Consider the following 22010-nt stretch of genomic DNA (forward strand, 5'->3'; position numbering starts at 1 on the left):
GACACCATCAGATTTACAAAATAAGAGTCATGACAAACCACAGCAGTAAATCACCTGTTTTTGTAACAGGTAAATTGAGTCCAAATAATTCGTGTTTCTGTGACTGTGGAGACAAACCAGAGGCCGTCCAAATCTGTTCCCTATCTGGTAATTTTGTGGAAACTGTGGTTTTACTATAGTAACTCTGTTTTTTGGTCTCAACTGTGGTAAAACCATGGGTTTTTGGTTTTAAACCATGGTTAATTTTTGTAAAGGTTAGTTTCTTCTAAAAGCATGTGATGGGGACCTTTATTCGTTTTTCTTTAAAGATTATTAATGATGATAAAAAACTATGTAAAAATGATGTAAAGACAGCATGAAACCAGTGTCCGTGTGTGAGGTCAAAGGTCATGTTGTACCTGTGTGTGAGTTATGAGTCTATGGGTCATGTAGAACATGTGAAGAGTGGTTAAATCCTACAGAACCTCAGTCAACTCATTACAACACAACAAAACTAACGACAAACACCACAACATACGTGATCCGTTCACACTTGAGCACTGCAGAACCACCTCATACTGAAATTCACACACAAAACATGTGATGTGGCCGGCTAAAGCGTAACACATCCATGTTTGGTTTAAGGTTAAAGATTATTGATCATGTTTTAGGGAAAAGCTGTATAATTTGGTGCTGCGACTGGTCATTGTTCATTTTTATCACCAAACTGCATGATAATATATAAGAAAATGCTTTATAAACCATTTAAGATGGAGTTCATCATGCCACTGTACAACTGAACCCCTTTAATGTTGAGATTGACAGCTGAAACTCATTTAGATATACACACTCATACTGATTTCACCTCTTTTCTTTTGCACCATTTTTCAATAGGGGAGTAAAAATAGTGTATTTATCATTCAGCAAAACTCAAAAATGGCAACAGATTTTTTATTCAGATTTTTCTAAAATGTTCTTAAACAAAAATTAGTAACAGAATTGATAACCATAACAACACATACAGGACACTCAACCCATCAAACTATATTAAATCCCAAATCCCAGATTACCTTACATTAATTTTTATGATAATTATTATTTAGTCAACTCTCTAATAAACATGACTCTTTCTAAACTATATATGTAGTTATATTAAACATTATTAATTGTTATTGATTTATGTTGTGCAGCATGTGAAGCACGTGGGTCTTAAAAAGGTCTTCCAGGACCTGCAGGTTTGGTTGCCATGTGTCATCTCTGGATATGGGTATAATGACACTGTCTTTTGTCATCCACACGACGAAGTAGCAGGTTTGTCTTTCAGTGAGGTGAAGCTGCCCCTGTACTTGGTGCCAGTAGCGATGGTCTCTGCGCAAGCTGTAAGTATCCCCTTCCTTACTGAAATAGAAGCGCTTCATTTTCACTGCATCATCAATTGTCATTTCTCTTGCATTGTAGGGACACTTGACCTCCAATATTTCAGACGACCCCACCAGACCATCTGGAGATGCTCCCAACACTCCCGACAGAGACAGCCACAAGCCGGACTCCTGGACTTCCCTCTGAGTTTTAGTGGTGAATGCCTGGATGGCCTTACTCTCGTTCTCAATACCCCAGTCTATAGCTGGATGACCCTCCAGTGGTTGGTCTCCCAGCACCCTGACAAGAAGTTCATCAGTAACAACATTTGACATTAGGACATCTCCAAAGTTGCTGGCAGTCAGCCTCCCTCTCCTAAACAAATGCCACATTGGATTGTCGCGCTGACCAATTGTTGCCTCCTGAATGGCACTCCGTTCCTCCACTGTCAAAGCCATACTGTCCAGGATAGCTTGAGAGCCATTATGACCTACAGACTCTACAATGCTAGGAACAGAATGTGCTTCCATGGTGTGAGGTTCCTCTTCTGGCTCAGGTGAGTGATAGGTCTGAGTAGAAAAATATAATAATATCTATTGAATCTGTTCGTAGTCAGACGGAGATCGACTGAGCATTGAAGAACAACGGAGATGATTCAATAAATCATTTTCATTTTATTCAACATCACTTCGTCTCCTGCCTGCTGTTCTTCCCTTCGTCTCTGTGTCTACCTGGTGGTTGATTTACAGTTTTAATATGTTCAGATTTAGTCATTTCCTGACGAAGAGAGATCTAGTGAAACTGGACTCTAATCTTTGGATCTGCAAGCCATATAGTTGGATCTATCATGAGTCTGTTCCTCAGCCATTCACGCTGTTGGCTCTCGTGTCAGCGGGTTATACATTTTGTTTCTAACACAGATGGTGATAGACAGGCAAAAGTTACGGAGAAGAGGGAAATAAGACGGAAATCTGTCTTCACAGCAGCAGGCATTTGGTCTTCTAATGTTAGGACAGATGTCGAATGTCACGTGACTAAACCGGTAAACTGGTCTCGTTACATCCGCTTGTTGGAAAAAGTGTATTAATAGTATAAACTATCAGCGATATCTATGGATTTTTAAGGTAATCAGGTAACCTAGTTTCCATTTATTCTGTTTATGTGATGGGCATCGATTTCGATCATCTTTGGTTTTGCTCATTTAAAGGCATTTTGAGTCAAATGTTTCATAAGTCACTACATATGTTTCAGATTTTAATCTATGAATTGTAGAAATGACAGATCACATACAAAAAAAGATTCAAGTGAATACCAGTGAAAAAAAGGTTATCATTTAAATGATTCATTATTAGGACATGTTAAGTGATTAGCTCTTCTTCTTTCTTAAGCGCTTTATTCATCCTGTCCTGGAGAGTGTCAACATTAATGCCATCATGTCATGCCGTGTGAAAAGTGCCGTTTCAAATGCCTTAAACACTATAAACATCATACAATACCTGAGCAATGTCACTAGGCTCTTTGTTTTTGGTGTGTGTAAAGATGACTAAAGATGATCAGCTGAAAGGAAAAGAAAACATTTAATACTTGACTTAATAATATCACTTTATTTTATTCAAGTAGCTTTAAAAAGACAAAAATCTGCTGCTCTTCTAAAAAACAGCACGGTTGTGTTCATGAGAAGGCAGACAGACAGAGTTGTGTTTGTTGTGTGACTATCGTAGATTGATGGTAGACATGTTGATAAATCTAGATTCTATTGTTTAAAAGTTTTATGGTAAAGCATTTTTATTTAATTGTTGAATTTAATTCATTAAAAAAGCCTGGATTTAAGAACACACAGCAAAATCGCCAGTGTTAAAAAGGTCCAATTAACACTCACAGTGTATATATAATCCACACTATCGAAGTGTGGATTATATGTGAGAGTTAATTTGACCTTTTTAACACTGGCGATTTTGCTGTGCAAGAATATCTGAGTGTAAGTACTTTTTCTGCCTGTTTGTTGTTTAAGCAACTATAATCTGTCCACACCTGGTGTGGATGGAAAAAAAACAGGAAAACTGACAGTAAAGTCCTGCAAAAAGCAACAGACTAAGACAAAGGCAGATGAACTTCCTAAAAGTCAAAATGATAACTAACNAACTGTTATGTTGCTGATTAATAAAGTTTAGCAGGTTGTTTACTACGGAAACAAAAGTTCCACCTTTAAATCTCTCGGGATTTAATGTGAACATTTTCATAGAGTTAATGTGGTATTCAGGTATATTATATTTCAGCTCATCTGGTTCCTCCGGTCCACAAAGATTTCTAGTAAACAGATGCAGAAATGGAGTTTAAGAGGTAAACGAAAGTATACGTGTTCTTATTTGCTTTGAAGTGGTCTTTTGTGAAGTAGGGCGTGTGTAACAATGATGAGAAGGTTGATGATTGATGAACGATTAGATTTGTTTGTGCTGTCAGGTTTTCATTGGTTACAGCAAATCTTCTTTCACTGAGATCTATAAACAGGTTCTGATCCACACGGATGACAAACTGGACAGTCTGCAATGTTGTCAGATGTGTGGTGTGTACGAGTGTGCGTGTCTAAAAGAGTTTCAGCTGTCAATCTCAACAGCAGTGTGCTGACGTGTGAATGACACGTGTAGTGTCACACACACACACGCATACACATGTCTGGTTTATTATCTCCGTGGGGACAGTCCATAGGTGTAATGTGTTTTATACTGTACAAACATATTCTATCCCCTAACCCTACCCCTAAACCTAAAGATTTTAGATTTAAAAAAATATTGTTCTGTACAATTTATAAGCTTTTGTGCCAATGAGGACCTCAATTTTGGTCCCCACAGTGACACGAGTCCCCATGAGTTGGTGTGCATTCAGGTTTAGGTCCCCACCGGGATATACAAACATGAACACACACACACACACACAACTTTTTATTTGAGGAGGACTGTGCCTTTTAGCCAGTTTCCCAGAATAACGGCCATTATTTCAGTTTCTTTGCATCTTTACATGGCTAAATGTGACACCAGCCGATGAACTAGGTTGTTTTCTATTGAAACGATTAGTCATTTGCTACGAAAAATTCTACTTTTTATAATTTATACCACAAATACACGGTTTGCACCCAACCGTGTTGCGCGTTCACGACTCCCCGTAATGCGTAATCACGTACGAAATAAAGACAGGGACGTCTTGGATGACATGAGGGTGAGTAAATAAGCGTAACATTTTTATTCTAAAGTGAACTCTTCCTTTACTGTAAGACTGAGCAATCTTGTGCTGCCCACCCCAAGAAGGAACTGCCGAGCAAATGTTTCGAGTATTATTGAGTTTTACATTCAGAATAAATCATTTCTTAACGTTGTCTTGGCTATTAATGGCTTGTCTGATATTTTTCAAACTTTTGAATGCTATGAAGTCCCAACATAAATACTGATATTCAACTGGACAACCTCTTAACAATGCTACAAATAAAATGACTAGGAAGGCTTATGACTTTAATCTTCTGAATACAAGACATCTTGATTTGATCTCTGCTTTTTTTCAGTCCTATAAAGTTTTACACCCTCTTCATGGAAAACAAAATTCGAATTGAAAATGAAAGCGATTCGCAATTAAAGTGATAGAGATAAATGCCTAAAAAGTGTGAATTAAACACAGTGGCTTTACCTTTAAAACTGAGGCAATTATTGGCATAAGCTTTGTGAAAAATGTTATTTGTCCTTTTAGGCTTCACTTGTTATCATCTTGCACACTTAAATAATGGCAACTAACCGCATCAACTCACAAACTATACTTTTAAAGTAAAGTGAGCAGTTGTGGCCGAACGGTCAGAGAGTCACAGCCCAAAGGTTGTGGGTTTGCATCTCAGTACCTGCAGTAAATGTTTTTATGTAATTGTTGTGAAACATTTCTTAAAGCAAAACATGTAATTCATCCATCCTCCAAACATGCTGTCATGTGATTTTTCAGGACAATACTTCTGGAATAGACGGCCAGTTCATCTCAGGAGATTCACAAACGTGCAGAGTGACTGTTGATCTTTCTGTGTTTGTATTTGCTTTCAGTGTCCCTTGCAAACTAGGGTGTGTATAACAGTGATGGGGATGTTGATGATTGTTGAACAGGTTTGTTTGTGCTGACAGGTTTTCATTAGTTACCATTTTGTTCCTCTCTTTCTGCATCTGCTCTCTCTCCGCTCATACATGAACGATATTCAGCAAAACAAAGCACTTTAGAAAGAAACATGTATTGATTAAAATATGAAAATAATGAAATAAGAAACGTCTCATTGAATGGGCGTCTGGAGAGAGTAAATACTGTACATGGCAGCAGTCACGACTGTGAAGACGGTTTGCATTGCAGTCAGTTTATTGAGATGTTTTTGCTTTAAATTCCACAAATGATTCATCAACTGTAAAATGGTGAAATTTCTCTTTTGATTATTATTTAAGTTTAGAAATTAAAGTGGAATTTAATAGGTTCCATAATGGGATTAACAAATTTCATTTTCCAAAGAAAAAAATAGAGCCGTTCAGCATTTCCCCTTTTTAAAGAAATTGAAATATTAAAAGCAAAATAGAAATAGAGTAGAACTTGTATCGAGTTCTATTGAGATGTTGAGAGCCTGATTCTGATGTTCTGCAGTATATGAATCACTTATATTGCCATGCTCTTCTAAAATGCTTAGGATTGTGTTTCTTATGTTCTCCTCTTTGTTCTCAACCTTTATTTTGATGTCTTCCAGGATGGCCTCCAAGGAATAGGCGTATTCTAAAATACTCCCTTTCTCTTTGTCAGAAAAACCACCAGTGTGAATGCCAATCAGATAGCAGTGTTCATCAAAAACCGGGGAACCAGATGATCCATTAAAGAAACAAGAGTCATAAGGAATCTGGTTTACTTCCATGTTTTCCAAATATTGTTGAGAAATGACATGAAAGGGATCATTTATAGTATCTTGTGTAGTCTCCCTCTTAATGATGAAGCAGGGGTCCACTTTCTTCACCCCTTCACCTGGATGACCCACAATGCAGATCTGACTTCCAGCACGTGGAGGAGAATAACTGTGAAAACTGAGCAGTTTGGTATTGTTGGTAACATCAATTTCCAGTTCAAGAAGAGCGTAGTCAAGATGTCTTCCCTTGCTGTCTCTTCCCTTTGCCACAGCAAAAACTTCTTTATTGACTGACACTTCTATCAGTTGTTTGGACTGGTGATCTTCAAAATTAAATACAGTCGTTACAGTCTTCTGGAGCTGTATTAATGGATAAGGATCCACCTGAATGCAACTAGCAAAGGGCTCAATAACGTGTGCATTAGTGAGGACATATCTGTCGAAGAGTAAGAAGCCAGTTCCCTCAGGTCTACCCTCCACTCGAATCTGACAGACAGCATCAGACAGCTCTGCAAGCATCTTCACTATCTTCACCTCCAAGAAACTCTGAACACTTTTAGCAAATTCTTCTTTGAAGAAATTTTGCACTTGCAATTTATTCTTAAGATTTTCTCGCTTCTTTAGCTGTTCTAGTAAACCTGCATGTTGCTCACGCAGAAGTTTCAGAATCTCTCCAGAATCTGGCATTTCTTTAGGTGCAGACCATCTAGCTGATGGTCTTGTGGACTTCACTGGGATTTTCTTTTGTTTTGTTTTTTGCTCAGTGTTCACAAGTGTCTGTCTGGTGTCAGCATCATCAGCATCTGAAGCTACTTCAGGTTCAGTCTTGACTGGAGAAGTTAGATCATCTTGACTTTTAGGCTGTTTGGCGCCCTTAAGAACAGTTACTTCAAATTCCTTTTGGTCAAGATGGTTTACTGAGTGTGACATTTCATAGTTGTTATTTCCACCATCAGTGAGCACACAGTGTTTCTCAAATACTTTGTCAAATCGCCCGTCATGCTCAAGAGCAGTTTTCAATGTCTCTCCCTTACGTGCATATACACAAACATAGTTTATGCTGTCTCTCAGGGCTGTGTTTTCTAGGTAGTTAACCATATTTTTCCCTCCTCTTTTTTTAATGTAGAAGATGACAAACATGTCAGGGTTACTGGACAGTGGCGGATTCGTATTTTGGTTCGTAGAAGCACTTCCATCATTTTGAATGAAGTTTACATCTATAATCTCATCGTTGTCAATGAGACAGCAGGGGAAATCCGTCTTCACAGCAGCTCTAGAAAATTAAAATTTTGATGTTAGAATAAGTACTTGTTTGTCTTTGTTCTTAAGAATTTCTTTTTCTTGCTTGAAAACACGACTTGTATTAAGAGCATCTAATACAGTCATGGATGGATCACATTGCACTGCATATGTTTTAGAATCAGAGTTTAAACGATACTTAAATGCTTTCTCTTCCTTGTCCTGCATTAGAAAATAAACCAATAAAACATACAAACAAACATTTAATCGCTGTAAATATCACTAAATAAATATAATTCACATGATAGAAGGGGAAATCTGTCTTCACAACGGCTCTATGCACTGGGTTTTTAATATTAGAATAAGTACCTCCTTGTCTTTGTATTTAGATTTTTGCATTTATTTCTGACAACATGACTTGTATTAAGAGCATCATAGGCCAACGAATAAATTTAAGAGATTACAAAAAGAGTTTATGGGAAAACATACTAATTATTATTAAATAACATTTGTTATTTAAATGATTTATTATGAGTAAATGTGTTTTATAGAGATCAACCTTCTGCTGATCTTTTGAGGGTACTTCTTCAACTTCTTTCTTAGGCACTTCATCTATGCTGGCCTGGAAAAATATTAACATTAATGTTAAGTTGTATTTAAAACTGTCTTTCTGTTTTCTATAGCAAAATATTATTTCTTTATGTAATCATTCATAATATTTATCATTTAAATCAACTTAAAAAAAACAAAAAAATCAACTTCAACCCACCATGTCCATAATGGTGCAGTCAGGCAACTGTTCAGATATAATCAGAAAAGTACACTATAAAAGTGTAAAAAATAATACAATTACAAGAGACATCATACCTAAACAAAGTCACTGGGCACAACCAAGCACTGCAGTAGCCATTAAAATATATTTAACACCTTTTGAAGTAGACAAAAAAATCTTTACCTTCTCCAAGTCGAATGGGAGTCTAAAGAGACTGTGTATGTGGCTTTATAACGTTTGCTTTCGGTTTCTGCACCTGTTGTTAGTCACGCCTTTTCTGCCCCTGGATTATACTATTTTGTTATTGATCTAAAATGATCATGACACCAAAAATGAAAGATCTTATTCCCTCCTGCAGACTTAGATGTCTAGAGATGAAAGGGAAGAACAACAAGCAGGAGAAATGGTAGTTGCGTTTAGATGCTCATTCTAACTCCGTCTGACTAGAAACACATTGAGATGGGCCCAGTTGCATAAACTTAGCTGCAAAATTAAGACTGCATCTTAACAACTAGACTCACTGACTAGCAATTAGTTAGGACTAATCAGTCTTACTTTTCATATTTCAACTAGCCTAACCTACCTTTTTATGTCACTGATTTAAAGAAGTTACGACCAGTCTTGATGAAAAAAAATAGATGACCAACTTCTAAAACTAGTCTAAGCAGTTTATACAATCGGCCTCAGGTGTTATACAAACACAGACAGTTGAAAATTACTGCTTCACAACATTGTCTCGTGACGTTATCAAGAACCTTGAGAAGACAATACGAATACAGTATCCAATGTAACGGTAATAAAAGTAATGTATAATATAATAGACAAATGGGAATGAATATCATCTAAAATATAAAATAATAAAATAGAATAATAAGGATAAGGACATGAGAAATTAAATATAACACTAAATGTATGTCTGTACTCTCAAGTCAGAATTTCACCATCTTAAGAAAACGTACGTGGGAACACACACACACTGGTTTCCATGGTTTATGGGGACATTCCATAGACTACCATTGATTTTATATCAGGCAAATGATATATTCTATCCCTACCCCAACACCTAATAATCACACAAACCTTTCTGCACTCTTACATTTTCAATAAAAACCATTCTATGAGATTTATAAGCTGTTTTCCCTCATGGGGACCTACAAAATGTCCCCACAAGGTCAAAATCTACTGGTATTTCTATCTTTGTGGAGACATTAGGTCCAAAAACATTGATGAATACCAGTACAGACACACACACACGCGCGTGTACAGGCTGCTTTTAAGAAATTCGATCTATCGCAGTCACGCCTGTTTTAAGGAAATTGAAAGTATAGGCTTTAAAATTATGATGGAATTTTCCTATATTAAAGTGACAGGGATGAACTAAAAATGACAACATTTGTAAAGATTGACTTCTCAACTAAATCACCTTTACATTTGTCCAGATTAATGTGGACATTTTCATAGAGTAAATGTGATAGTCTGGTGTTTCATATTTCAGCTCATCTAGTTCTTCTGGTTCTACAGAGAATTGTAAGAAAACAGAAACTGAAGCAGAGGTTAAGAGGAAATCGAAAGTATTTGTGTTGTTATTTGCTCTGAAGTGGTCTTTTGTGAAGTAGGGTGTGTGTAACAATGATGAGTGTGATGATGATTTGTTTGAGCTGTCAGGTCTTCTTTGGTAACCAGTGAATCTTCTTTCACTGAGATCTATAAACAGGTTCTGATCCACACAGATGACAAACCAGACAGTCTCTGGGGTTCTAGTAAAACTACACTTATCACACAGACAAAGACAGGCGATTTACTATTGTGGTCTGTCAGGACACTTATACTGTGCATGTGATGGTATCAAGCGCCATCTAGTGGTGTAGCTCATGATGGACTGCAGGAATGTGACTGCAAATCTGACCATTCTTCTCTAAGGGGCTGTGTCCACAGAGGCGTTTTCTGCCTCGTTTTTTGAAACACGTATACTTTTGTTTTCCTCTCAACCTCCGCTTATGTGTCTGTGTGTCTGAACCGGAGGAACCAGACGAACAGAAATATGAATCACAATCACATTTAGGTACTCTATGACAATGTCCACATGAATCTGGGCAAATGTTAAGGTTGTACTCTAGTTTCAAACATTCTCTATCCACACACTGGTGTTTTTAAACATTTACCAAAAGTTACTAGTCCACAGTGAAACTGTAAATGACTAAATCCCCTCACTGCTCTTGCATAGAAACGTCATAATTCAAATAATAAAACTAATCGTGTGTTAATACTTAAATGTGATGCATTTTAATTAAATTGGGTTTAATATGTAAGAACACGTAGTCCTAATGAATTTAAAGCGCATTTTATTTATTAATATTATTACATAAATCTTACTCGTTTCATTTACAAATATCTTACAAATTTGTATCACATTAAGTTTATTACTTTGTTTAGTTTAAAAATATGTCATCCAAATGGATGGAAATTCTATATGTAATCAAAATACATAAATCTTTTTTGAGTGTATGTACCAAACAAATAAAGGCTAGTTCTTCAATAAAATGAGGAGTCAATCGTTACAATTGTTGTCATTTTTGGTTAATTCCTGCCATTTTTTGGGGGGGCATGTACGCATTTAGTTTCGATTTCCTTCAGCGGGTGTGACTGACACAGGTGCAGAAAAGAGACGTGACTACAGCAGGTGCAGAAAGAGGCGTGACTGACGAGTGCAGAAAAGACGTGCTACACCGGTGCAGAAAAGAGCGTGACTGAACCAGGTGCAGAAAGAGCGTGACTGACACCAGTGCAGAGAGGCGTGACTGACAAGTGCAGAAAAAGGCGTACTGACACCGTGCGAAGAGGCGTGACTGAAGGTGCAGAAAGAGCTCTGCACCATCAAAAGAGGCTGACTGAACCAGGTGCAAAAGAGGCGTGACTGACACCAGGTCAAAGAGCGTATGACACATGAGAAAGAGGCGTGACTGACACAGGTGCAGAAAAGAGGCGTGATGACACCAGTGCAAAAAGAGGCGTGACTGACACAGGTGCAGAAAAGAGGCGTGACTGACACCAGGTGCAAAAAGAGCGACTGCAGAGTGCAGATAGACGTGACTGACAGCAGCGTGCAGAAAAAGGCGTGACTGACACCAGGTGCAGAAAAGAGGCGTGACTGACACCAGGTGCAGAAAAGAGGCGTGACTGACACCAGGTGCAGAAAAGAGGCGTGACTGACACCAGGTGCAGAAAAGAGGCGTGACTGACACCAGGTGCAGAAAAGAGGCGTGACTGACACCAGGTGCAGAAAAGAGGCGTGACTGACACCAGGTGCAGAAAAGAGGCGTGACTGACACAGGTGCAGAAGAGCGTGACTGACACCAGGTGCAGAAAAGACGGTGCGGTCAAGGAGTGATGACAACAGTCAGAAAGGATGCAGTGAGAAAGACGTACTGACACCAGGTCAAGACGAGACAAGAGAGACGTGACTGACGCAGGTGAAAGACGTGATGAAAGTGGGCTGATGATAGGAGTGAGTGCCCATGAGAAAAGAGGCGTGACTGACACCCAGCCGTGCGCAGGAGGCGATGAAATCGGGCGTGACTGACACCAGGTGCAGAAAAGAGGCGTGACTGACACCAGGTGCAGAAAAGAGGCGTGACTGACACCAGGTGCAGAAAAGAGGCGTGACTGACACCAGGTGCAGAAAGAGAGAGGACTGAACGGTGAGAAGAGGCGTGACTGACAGCAGGTGCAGAAAAGAGGCGTGACTGACACCAGGTGCAGAAAAGAGGCGTGACTGACACCAGGTGCAGAAAAGAGGCGTGACTGACACAGTGCAGAAAAGAGGCGTGACGACACAGGTGCAGAAAAGAGGCGTGACTGACACCAGGTGCAGAAAAGAGGCGTGACTGACACCAGGTGCAGAAAAGAGGCGTGACTGACACCAGGTGCAGAAAAGAGAGGTGACTGACACGCAGGTGCAGAAAAGAGGCGTGACTGACAGCAGGTGCAGAAAAGAGGCGTGACTGACACCAGGTGCAGAAAAGAGGCGTGACTGACACCAGGTGCAGAAAAGAGGCAGTCGGACTGGACTACACAGGTGCAGAAAAGAGGCGTGACTGACACCAGTGCAGAAAAAGCTGACTACACAGGTGCAGAAAAGAGGCGTGACTGACACAGGTGCAGAAAAGAAGGCGTGACTGACACAGGTGCAAAAAGAGGCGTGACTGACACCAGGTGCAGAAAAGAGCGTGACTGACACAGGTGCAGAAAAGAGCGTGACTGACACAGTGCAGAAAAGAGGCGTGACTGACACCAGGTGCAGAAAAGAGGCGTGACTGACACCAGGTGCAGAAAAGAGGGCAGTGAAAGACTGACTGACACAGCCAGTGCAGAAAAGAGCGTGACTGACACCAGGTGCAGAAAAGAGACGTGACTGACAGCAGGTGCAGAAAAGAGGCGTGACTGACAGCAGGTGCAGAAAAGAGGCGTGACTGACACCAGGTGCAGAAAAGAGGCGTGACTGACACCAGGTGCAGAAAAGAGGCGTGACTGACACCAGGTGCAGAAAAGAGGCGTGACTGACACCAGGTGCAGAAAAGAGGCGTGACTGACACCAGGTGCAGAAAAGAGGCGTGACTGACACAGGTGCAGAAAGAGGCGTGACTGGACACCAGGTGCAGAAAAGAGGCGTGACTGAACAGGGCAGAATAGAGCGTGACTGACAGCAGGTGCAGAAAAGAGGCGTGACTGACAGCAGGTGCAAGAGGCGTGACTGACACAGGTGAAAGGCGTGACGTGACGTACAGTACACAAAGGTGATGACAGGTGCAGAAAAGAGGCGTGACTGACAGCAGGTGCAGAAAAGAGGCGTGACTGACAGCAGGTGCAGAAAAGAGGCGTGACTGACACAGGTGCAGAAAAGAGGCGTGACTGACACCAGGTGCAGAAAAGAGGCGTGACTGACACCAGGTGCAGAAAAGAGGCGTGACTGACACCAGGTGCAGAAAAGAGGCGTGACTGACACCAGGTGCAGAAAAGAGGCGTGACTGACACCAGGTGCAGAAAAGAGGCGTGACTGACACCAGGTGCAGAAAAGAGGCGTGACTGACACCAGGTGCAGAAAAGAGGCGTGACTGACACCAGGTATGGAAACCGAGAGCAAATAAAAAGTGCAGACACTTTAGAAAACCAGGCATTTAGGCTCTCCAGACTCCCGCTCAATTTGGAGAAGGTAAATCTTCTGTTTTCATTTTAAATATCTTATGGAAATATTTTTTTCTGTAAGTGTTTAGCTCGATCATGTGTTGTATAAGAATACAGTAAGACACAGCAACATACACTGAATCTGTCTATGACTCGCGCTACAGAAAGAGAACAGAAAATGCGGATAAAAGAAATCTAATTAAATAATCCATGCTTTTATACGCTCATAAACGTATTTAAAATAACGTAATACAAACTCGCATTCGTACTGTATGTAAACATTCGTACTGTATGTAAACAGGCAGCAGTGCTGTGTCGCTATGAAAGCACATGTGGGCGCGAGCTGCGCACGGGACGCTCCGTTCATCCTGTATATAACAGGCAAGAAATCATACTGAACTATTTGCGCACGCGCGCATAACATCTAACGAATGTTTAAATAAATACTTTTAGCTAAACTAAATGTTGTGGTGTAACGCATTATGACTATCAACGAATACTTAACAAACGAATTAAATAAAACGAAAGTGAAACTAAACATGAACTCGGATGCATCTACAGTGCCAACCTAAACGAGATTTAGAGCTCGTCTTTTAGTGCAAACTCTTTCTCAGCTTCACGTCCGCCCTCCGCTATACCCGTTTTCGCTTCACATAATTATGAGCTGTGAATGGGTCTCACAAAGAAATACGTCATCAACTAGAATTTATCGTTTATATCGCGGGAAGACTAATTCCTATCGTGTGGGGAATTTCTACCGGTATATCGCAAACGATATAATATCGCCCATCCCTAACATGCCCCCCCCCAAAAATGGCAGGAATTAACTAAAAATGACAACAATTGTAACGATTGACTCCTCATTTTATTGAAGAACTAGCCTTTATTTGTTTGGTACATACACTCAAAAAAGATTTATGTATTTTGATTACATATAGAATTTCCATCCATTTGGATGACATATTTTTAAACTAAACAAAGTAATAAACTTAATGTGATACAAATTTGTAAGATATTTGTAAATGAAACGAGTAAGATTTATGTAATAATATTAATAAATAAAATGCGCTTTAAATTCATTAGGACTACGTGTTCTTACATATTAAACCCAATTTAATTAAAATGCATCACATTTAAGTATTAACACACGATTAGTTTTATTATTTGAATTATGACGTTTCTATGCAAGAGCAGTGAGGGGATTTAGTCATTTACAGTTTCACTGTGGACTAGTAACTTTTGGTAAATGTTTAAAAACACCAGTGTGTGGATAGAGAATGTTTGAAACTAGAGTACAACCTTAACATTTGCCCAGATTCATGTGGACATTGTCAAAGAGTACCTAAATGTGATTGTGATTCATATTTCTGTTCGTCTGGTTCCTCCGGTTCAGACACACAGACACATAAGCGGAGGTTGAGAGGAAAACAAAAGTATACGTGTTTCAAAAAACGAGGCAGAAAACGCCTCTGTGGACACAGCCCCTTAGAGAAGAATGGTCAGATTTGCAGTCACATTCCTGCAGTCCATCATGAGCTACACCACTAGATGGCGCTTGATACCATCACATGCACAGTATAAGTGTCCTGACAGACCACAATAGTAAATCGCCTGTCTTTGTCTGTGTGATAAGTGTAGTTTTACTAGAACCCCAGAGACTGTCTGGTTTGTCATCTGTGTGGATCAGAACCTGTTTATAGATCTCAGTGAAAGAAGATTCACTGGTTACCAAAGAAGACCTGACAGCTCAAACAAATCATCATCACACTCATCATTGTTACACACACCCTACTTCACAAAAGACCACTTCAGAGCAAATAACAACACAAATACTTTCGATTTCCTCTTAACCTCTGCTTCAGTTTCTGTTTTCTTACAATTCTCTGTAGAACCAGAAGAACTAGAAGAGCTGAAATATGAAACACCAGACTATCACATTTACTCTATGAAAATGTCCACATTAATCTGGACAAATGTAAAGGTGATTTAGTTGAGAAGTCAATCTTTACAAATGTTGTCATTTTTAGTTCATCCCTGTCACTTTAATATAGGAAAATTCCATCATAATTTTAAAGCCTATACTTTCAATTTCCTTAAAACAGGCGTGACTGCGATAGATCGAATTTCTTAAAAGCAGCCTGTACACGCGCGTGTGTGTGTGTCTGTACTGGTATTCATCAATGTTTTTGGACCTAATGTCTCCACAAAGATAGAAATACCAGTAGATTTTGACCTTGTGGGGACATTTTGTAGGTCCCCATGAGGGAAAACAGCTTATAAATCGCATAGAATGGTTTTTATTGAAAATGTAAGAGTGCAGAAAGGTTTGTGTGATTATTAGGTGTTGGGGTAGGGATAGAATATATCATTTGCCTGATATAAAATCAATGGTAGTCTATGGAATGTCCCCATAAACCATGGAAACCAGTGTGTGTGTGTTCCCACGTACGTTTTCTTAAGATGGTGAAATTCTGACTTGAGAGTACAGACATACATTTAGTGTTATATTTAATTTCTCATGTCCTTATCCTTATTATTCTATTTTATTATTATATATTTTAGATGATATTCATTCCCATTTGTCTATTATATTATACATTACTTTTATTACCGTTACATTGGATACTGTATTCGTATTGTCTTCTCAAGGTTCTTGATAACGTCACGAGACAATGTTGTGAAGCAGTAATTTTCAACTGTCTGTGTTTGTATAACACCTGAGGCCGATTGTATAAACTGCTTAGACTAGTTTTAGAAGTTGGTCATCTATTTTTTTTCATCAAGACTGGTCGTAACTTCTTTAAATCAGTGACATAAAAAGGTAGGTTAGGCTAGTTGAAATATGAAAAGTAAGACTGATTAGTCCTAACTAATTGCTAGTCAGTGAGTCTAGTTGTAAAGATGCAGTCTTAAATTAGCAGCTAAGTTTATGCAACTGGGCCCAACTCAATGTGTTTCTAGTCAGACGGAGTTAGAATGAGCATCTAAACGCAACTACCATTTCTCCTGCTTGTTGTTCTTCCCTTTCATCTCTAGACATCTAAGTCTGCAGGAGGGAATAAGATCTTTCATTTTTGGTGTCATGATAATTTTAGATCAATAACAAAATAGTATAATCCAGGGGCAGAAAAGGCGTGACTAACAACAGGTGCAGAAACCGAAAGCAAACGTTATAAAGCCACATACACAGTCTCTTTAGACTCCCATTCGACTTGGAGAAGGTAAAGATTTTTTTGTCTACGTCAAAAGGTTTTAAATATATTTTAATAGCTACTGCAGTGCTTGGTTGTGCCCAGTGACTTTGTGTAGGTATGATGTCTCTTGTAATTGTATTATTTTTTACACTTTTATAGTGTACTTTTCTGATTATATCTGAACAGTTGCCTGACTGCACCATTATGGACATGGTGGGTTGAAGTTGATTTTTTTAAGTTGATTTAAATGAAAAATATTATGAATGATTACATAAAGAAATAATATTTTGATATAGAAAACAGAAAGACAGTTTTAAATACAACCTAACATTAATGTTAATATTTTTCCAGGCCAGCATAGATGAAGTGCCTAAGAAAGAAGTTGAAGAAGAACCCTCAAAAGATCAGCAGAAGGTTGATCTCTATAAAACACATTTACTCATAATAAATCATTTAAATAACAAATGTTTATTATTTGAATGCATAATTAGTAGGTTTTCCCATAAACTCTTTTTGTAATCTCTTAAACTTATTCGTTGGCCTATGATGCTCTTAATACAAGTCATGTTGTCAGAAATAAATGCAAAAATCTAAATACAAAGACAAGGAGGTACTTATTCTAATATTAAAAACCCAGTGCATAGAGCCGTTGTGAAGACAGATTTCCCCTTCTATCATGAGAATTATATTTATTTAGTGATATTTACAGCGATTAAATGTTTGTTTGTATGTTTTATTGGTTTATTTTCTAATGCAGGACAAGGAAGAGAAAGCATTTAAGTATCGTTTAAACTCTGATTCTAAAACATATGCAGTGCAATGTGATCCATCCATGACTGTATTAGATGCTCTTAATACAAGTCGTGTTTTCAAGCAAGAAAAAGAAAAACAAAAGAACAAAGACAAACAAGTACTTATTCTAACATCAAAAAAAAAAATAACTAGAGCAGCTGTGAAGACGGATTTCCCCTGCTGTCTCATTGACAACGATGAGATTATAGATGTAAACTTCATTCAAAATGATGGAAGTGCTTCTACGAACCAAAATACGAATCCGCCACAGACCAGTAAACCTGACATGTTTGTCAACTTCTACATTAAAAAAAGAGGAGGGAAAAATATGGTTAACTACCTAGAAAACACAGCCCTGAGAGACAGCATAAACTATGTTTGTGTATATGCACGAAAGGGAGAGACATTGAAAACTGCTCTTGAGCATGACGGGCGATTTGACAAAGTATTTGAGAAACACTGTGTGCTCACTGATGGTGGAAATAACAACTATGAAATGTCACACTCAGTAAACCATCTTGACCAAAAGGAATTTGAAGTAACTGTTCTTAAGGGCGCCAAACAGCCTAAAAGTCAAGATGATCTAACTTCTCCAGTCAAGACTGAACCTGAAGTAGCTTCAGATGCTGATGATGCTGACACCAGACAGACACATGTGAACACTGAGCAAAAAACAAAACAAAAGAAAAACCCAGTGAAGTCCACAAGACCATCAGCTAGATGGTCTGCACCTAAAGAAATGCCAGATTCTGGAGAGATTCTGAAACTTCTGCGTGAGCAACATGCAGGTTTACTAGAACAGCTAAAGAAGCGAGAAAATCTTAAGAATAAATAGCAAGTGCAAAATTTCTTCAAAGAAGAATTTGCTAAAAGTGTTAAGAGTTTCTTGGAGGTGAAGAAAGTGAAGATGCTAGCAGAGCTGTCTGATGCTGTCTGTCAGATTCGAGTGGAGGGTAGACCTGAGGGAACTGGCTTCTTACTCTTCGACAGATATGTCCTCACTAATGCACACGTTATTGAGCCCTTTGCTAGTTGCATTCAGGTGGATCCTTATCCATTAATACAGCTCCAGAAGACTGTAACGACTGTATTTAATTTTGAAGATCACCAGTCCAAACAACTGATAGAAGTGTCAGTCAACAAAGAAGTGTTTGCTGTGGCAAAGGGAAGAGACAGCAAGGGAAGACATCTTGACTACGCTCTTCTTGAACTGGAAATTGATGTTACCAACAATACCAAACTGCTCAGTTATCACAGTTATTCTCCTCCACGTGCTGGAAGTCAGATCTGCATTGTGGGTCATCCAGGTGAAGGGGTGAAGAAAGTGGACCCCTGCTTCATCATTAAGAGGGAGACTACACAAGATACAATAAATGATCCCTTTCATGTCATTACTCAACAATATTTGGAAAACATGGAAGAAAACCAGATTCCTTATGACTCTTGTTTCTTTAATGGATCATCTGGTTCCCCGGTTTTTGATGAACACTGCTATCTGATTGGCATACACACTGGTGGTTTTACTGACAAAGAGAAAGGGAGAATTTTAGAATACGCCTATTCCTTGGAGGCCATCCTGGAAGACATCAAAATAAAGGTAGAGAACAAAGAGGAGAACATAAGAAACACAATCCTAAGCATTTTAGAAGAGCATGGCAATATAAGTGATTCATAAACTGCAGAACATCAGAATCAGGCTCTCAACATCTCAATAGAACTCGATACAAGTTCTACTCTATTTCTATTTTGCTTTTAATATTTCAATTTCTTTAAAAAGGGGAAATGCTGAACGGCTCTATTTTTTTCTTTGGAAAATGAAATTTGTTAATCCCATTATGGAACCTATTAAATTCCACTTTAATTTCTAAACTTAAATAATAATCAAAAGAGAAATTTCACCATTTTACAGTTGATGAATCATTTGTGGAATTTAAAGCAAAAACATCTCAATAAACTGACTGCAATGCAAACCGTCTTCACAGTCGTGACTGCTGCCATGTACAGTATTTACTCTCTCCAGACGCCCATTCAATGAGACGTTTCTTATTTCATTATTTTCATATTTTAATCAATACATGTTTCTTTCTAAAGTGCTTTGTTTTGCTGAATATCGTTCATGTATGAGCGGAGAGAGAGCAGATGCAGAAAGAGAGGAACAAAATGGTAACTAATGAAAACCTGTCAGCACAAACAAACCTGTTCAACAATCATCAACATCCCCATCACTGTTATACACACCCTAGTTTGCAAAGGGACACTGAAAGCAAACACAAACACAGAAAGATCAACAGTCACTCTGCACGTTTGTGAATCTCCTGAGATGAACTGGCCGTCTATTCCAGAAGTATTGTCCTGAAAAATCACATGACAGCATGTTTGGAGGATGGATGAATTACATGTTTTGCTTTAAGAAATGTTTCACAACAATTACATAAAAACATTTACTGCAGGTACTGAGATGCAAACCCACAACCTTTGGGCTGTGACTCTCTGACCGTTCGGCCACAACTGCTCACTTTACTTTAAAAGTATAGTTTGTGAGTTGATGCGGTTAGTTGCCATTATTTAAGTGTGCAAGATGATAACAAGTGAAGCCTAAAAGGACAAATAACATTTTTCACAAAGCTTATGCCAATAATTGCCTCAGTTTTAAAGGTAAAGCCACTGTGTTTAATTCACACTTTTTAGGCATTTATCTCTATCACTTTAATTGCGAATCGCTTTCATTTTCAATTTGAATAGACCTACTTTTGTTTTCCATGAAGAGGGTGTAAAACTTTATAGGACTGAAAAAAAGCAGAGATCAAATCAAGATGTCTTGTATTCAGAAGATTAAAGTCATAAGCCTTCCTAGTCATTTTATTTGTAGCATTGTTAAGCGGTTGTCCTGTTGAATATCAGTATTTATGTTGGGACTTCATAGCATTCAAAAGTTTGAAAAATATCAGACAAGCCATTAATAGCCAAGACAACGTTAAGAAATGATTTATTCTGAATGTAAAACTCAATAATACTCAAAACATTTGCTCGGCAGTTCCTTCTTGGGGTGGGCAGCACAAGATTGCTCAGACTTACAGTAAAGGAAGAGTTCACTTTAGAATAAAAATGTTGCGCTTATTTACTCACCCTCATGTCATCCAAAACGTCCCTGTCTTTATTTCGTACGTGATTACGCATTACGGGGAGTCGTGAACGCGCAACACGGTTGGGTGCAAACCGTGTATTTGTGGTATAAATAATAAAAAGTAGAATTTTTCGTAGCAAATGACTAATCGTTTCAATAGAAAACAACCTAGTTCATCGGCTGGTGTCACATTTAGCCATGTAAAGATGCAAAGAAACTGAAATAATGGCCGTTATTCTGGGAAACTGGCTAAAAGGCACAGTCCTCCTCAAATAAAAAGTTGTATGTTTAAGTTTAAGAGTTTAAGAGGTAAACACGTATACTTTCGTTTACCTCTTAAACTCCGTTTCTGCATCTGTTTACTAGAAATCTTTGTGGACCGGAGGAACCAGATGAGCTGAAATATAATATACCTGAATACCACATTAACTCTATGAAAATGTTCACATTAAATCCCGAGAGATTTAAAGGTGGAACTTTTGTTTCCGTAGTAAACAACCTGCTAAACTTTATTAATCAGCAACATAACAGTTCCATTAATACTGAAACCTTTTGATGTCCCTGTCTTACATATTAAAATTTAATCCATGAAATAATTTATGAAATGTGAAAATGTGGAGAAATAAATCATTGTTGAAATTGATATTGTAGAAGCTAACTTATTGAATACAATATTTAGAACTTCATTTTTATGGAAATAATACTTTTTTTAATAAAAAGTGAAAACTAGCGCTGGACTCCCAAAGTACTGTATCATTGTTTTGTTCACTTCTCAACATAATGACATGTAGCATTTGCATATACGAAGACTAAAATAATTTAATTTACTATTTATTTCCAGGCATTGCTAGGAAAACGTGTGAAACTGTTAAATCTGAATACATTGACTGCTTAAATGCATCACTATCCACACACATGACTGCAGGAGGATTCATCGAATCATCATCTTTTTCTTGTCTGTCATAGCGCAACGGTTCGCCTAATGCATTCCACTAAAGGAATAAACTTTTCTTTGGTGGAAAAATGTTGTTTCTAATCAGTAATATTACATGTACCAAACAAATATGATAGGCTAAGCCTCAGCGTCTATTCTTCCAGCATCCCTCCTTCTCATCTCCTCCTTATTTGCTCGTATTCTTCCTCTGTGCAGTTCTGCTACAAAGTGGGTTAAGCTTGGAGTTTGAGCCAAGAATCGGGTTTCAGCCCCCTTCGAGGACAGCAAGCCAAGTTCATTTACCAACTATGAACCCTGAATTTAGGTCTTCAGTCCTTCAGTCCCATCGCATCGTCTTTTCCAAGACTGTGGTGACTTCCCTGACAATGTTGCGTATCCTCAACCATCTTGATGACTGGCTCATCTTGGTGCACTCGCGTGATCTGTTGTGTACGCACAGGGACCTCGTGCCCCGGACCTCGACCGATTGGGCCTCCGGGTCAACCGGGACAAGAGCAAGCTCTCCCCTGTGC

General features: G+C 38.6%; 1 protein-coding gene and 1 pseudogene across 1 annotated transcript; one reads left to right on the forward strand and one right to left on the reverse strand.

Annotated features, from left to right (window-relative positions):
- Positions 1 to 5047: 5047 nt before the first annotated feature.
- On the reverse strand, positions 5048 to 8418 carry LOC130572047 (serine protease FAM111A-like; annotated as a pseudogene).
- An 8160-nt stretch (positions 8419 to 16578) lies between these two features.
- LOC130545879 (serine protease FAM111A-like) lies at positions 16579 to 19655 on the forward strand. The gene is given in 4 exon segments (XM_057320770.1): positions 16579 to 16654; positions 16787 to 16840; positions 16979 to 17041; positions 17385 to 19655. Coding segments are annotated over 3 exon segments (1782 nt in total). The 5' UTR covers positions 16579 to 16654; positions 16787 to 16831; the 3' UTR covers positions 19095 to 19655.
- The last annotated feature ends 2355 nt before the right edge of the window (positions 19656 to 22010 follow it).

This window comes from Triplophysa rosa, linkage group LG2 (genome assembly GCF_024868665.1).
Source record: "Triplophysa rosa linkage group LG2, Trosa_1v2, whole genome shotgun sequence".
NCBI classification, from domain to species: domain Eukaryota; kingdom Metazoa; phylum Chordata; class Actinopteri; order Cypriniformes; family Nemacheilidae; genus Triplophysa; species Triplophysa rosa.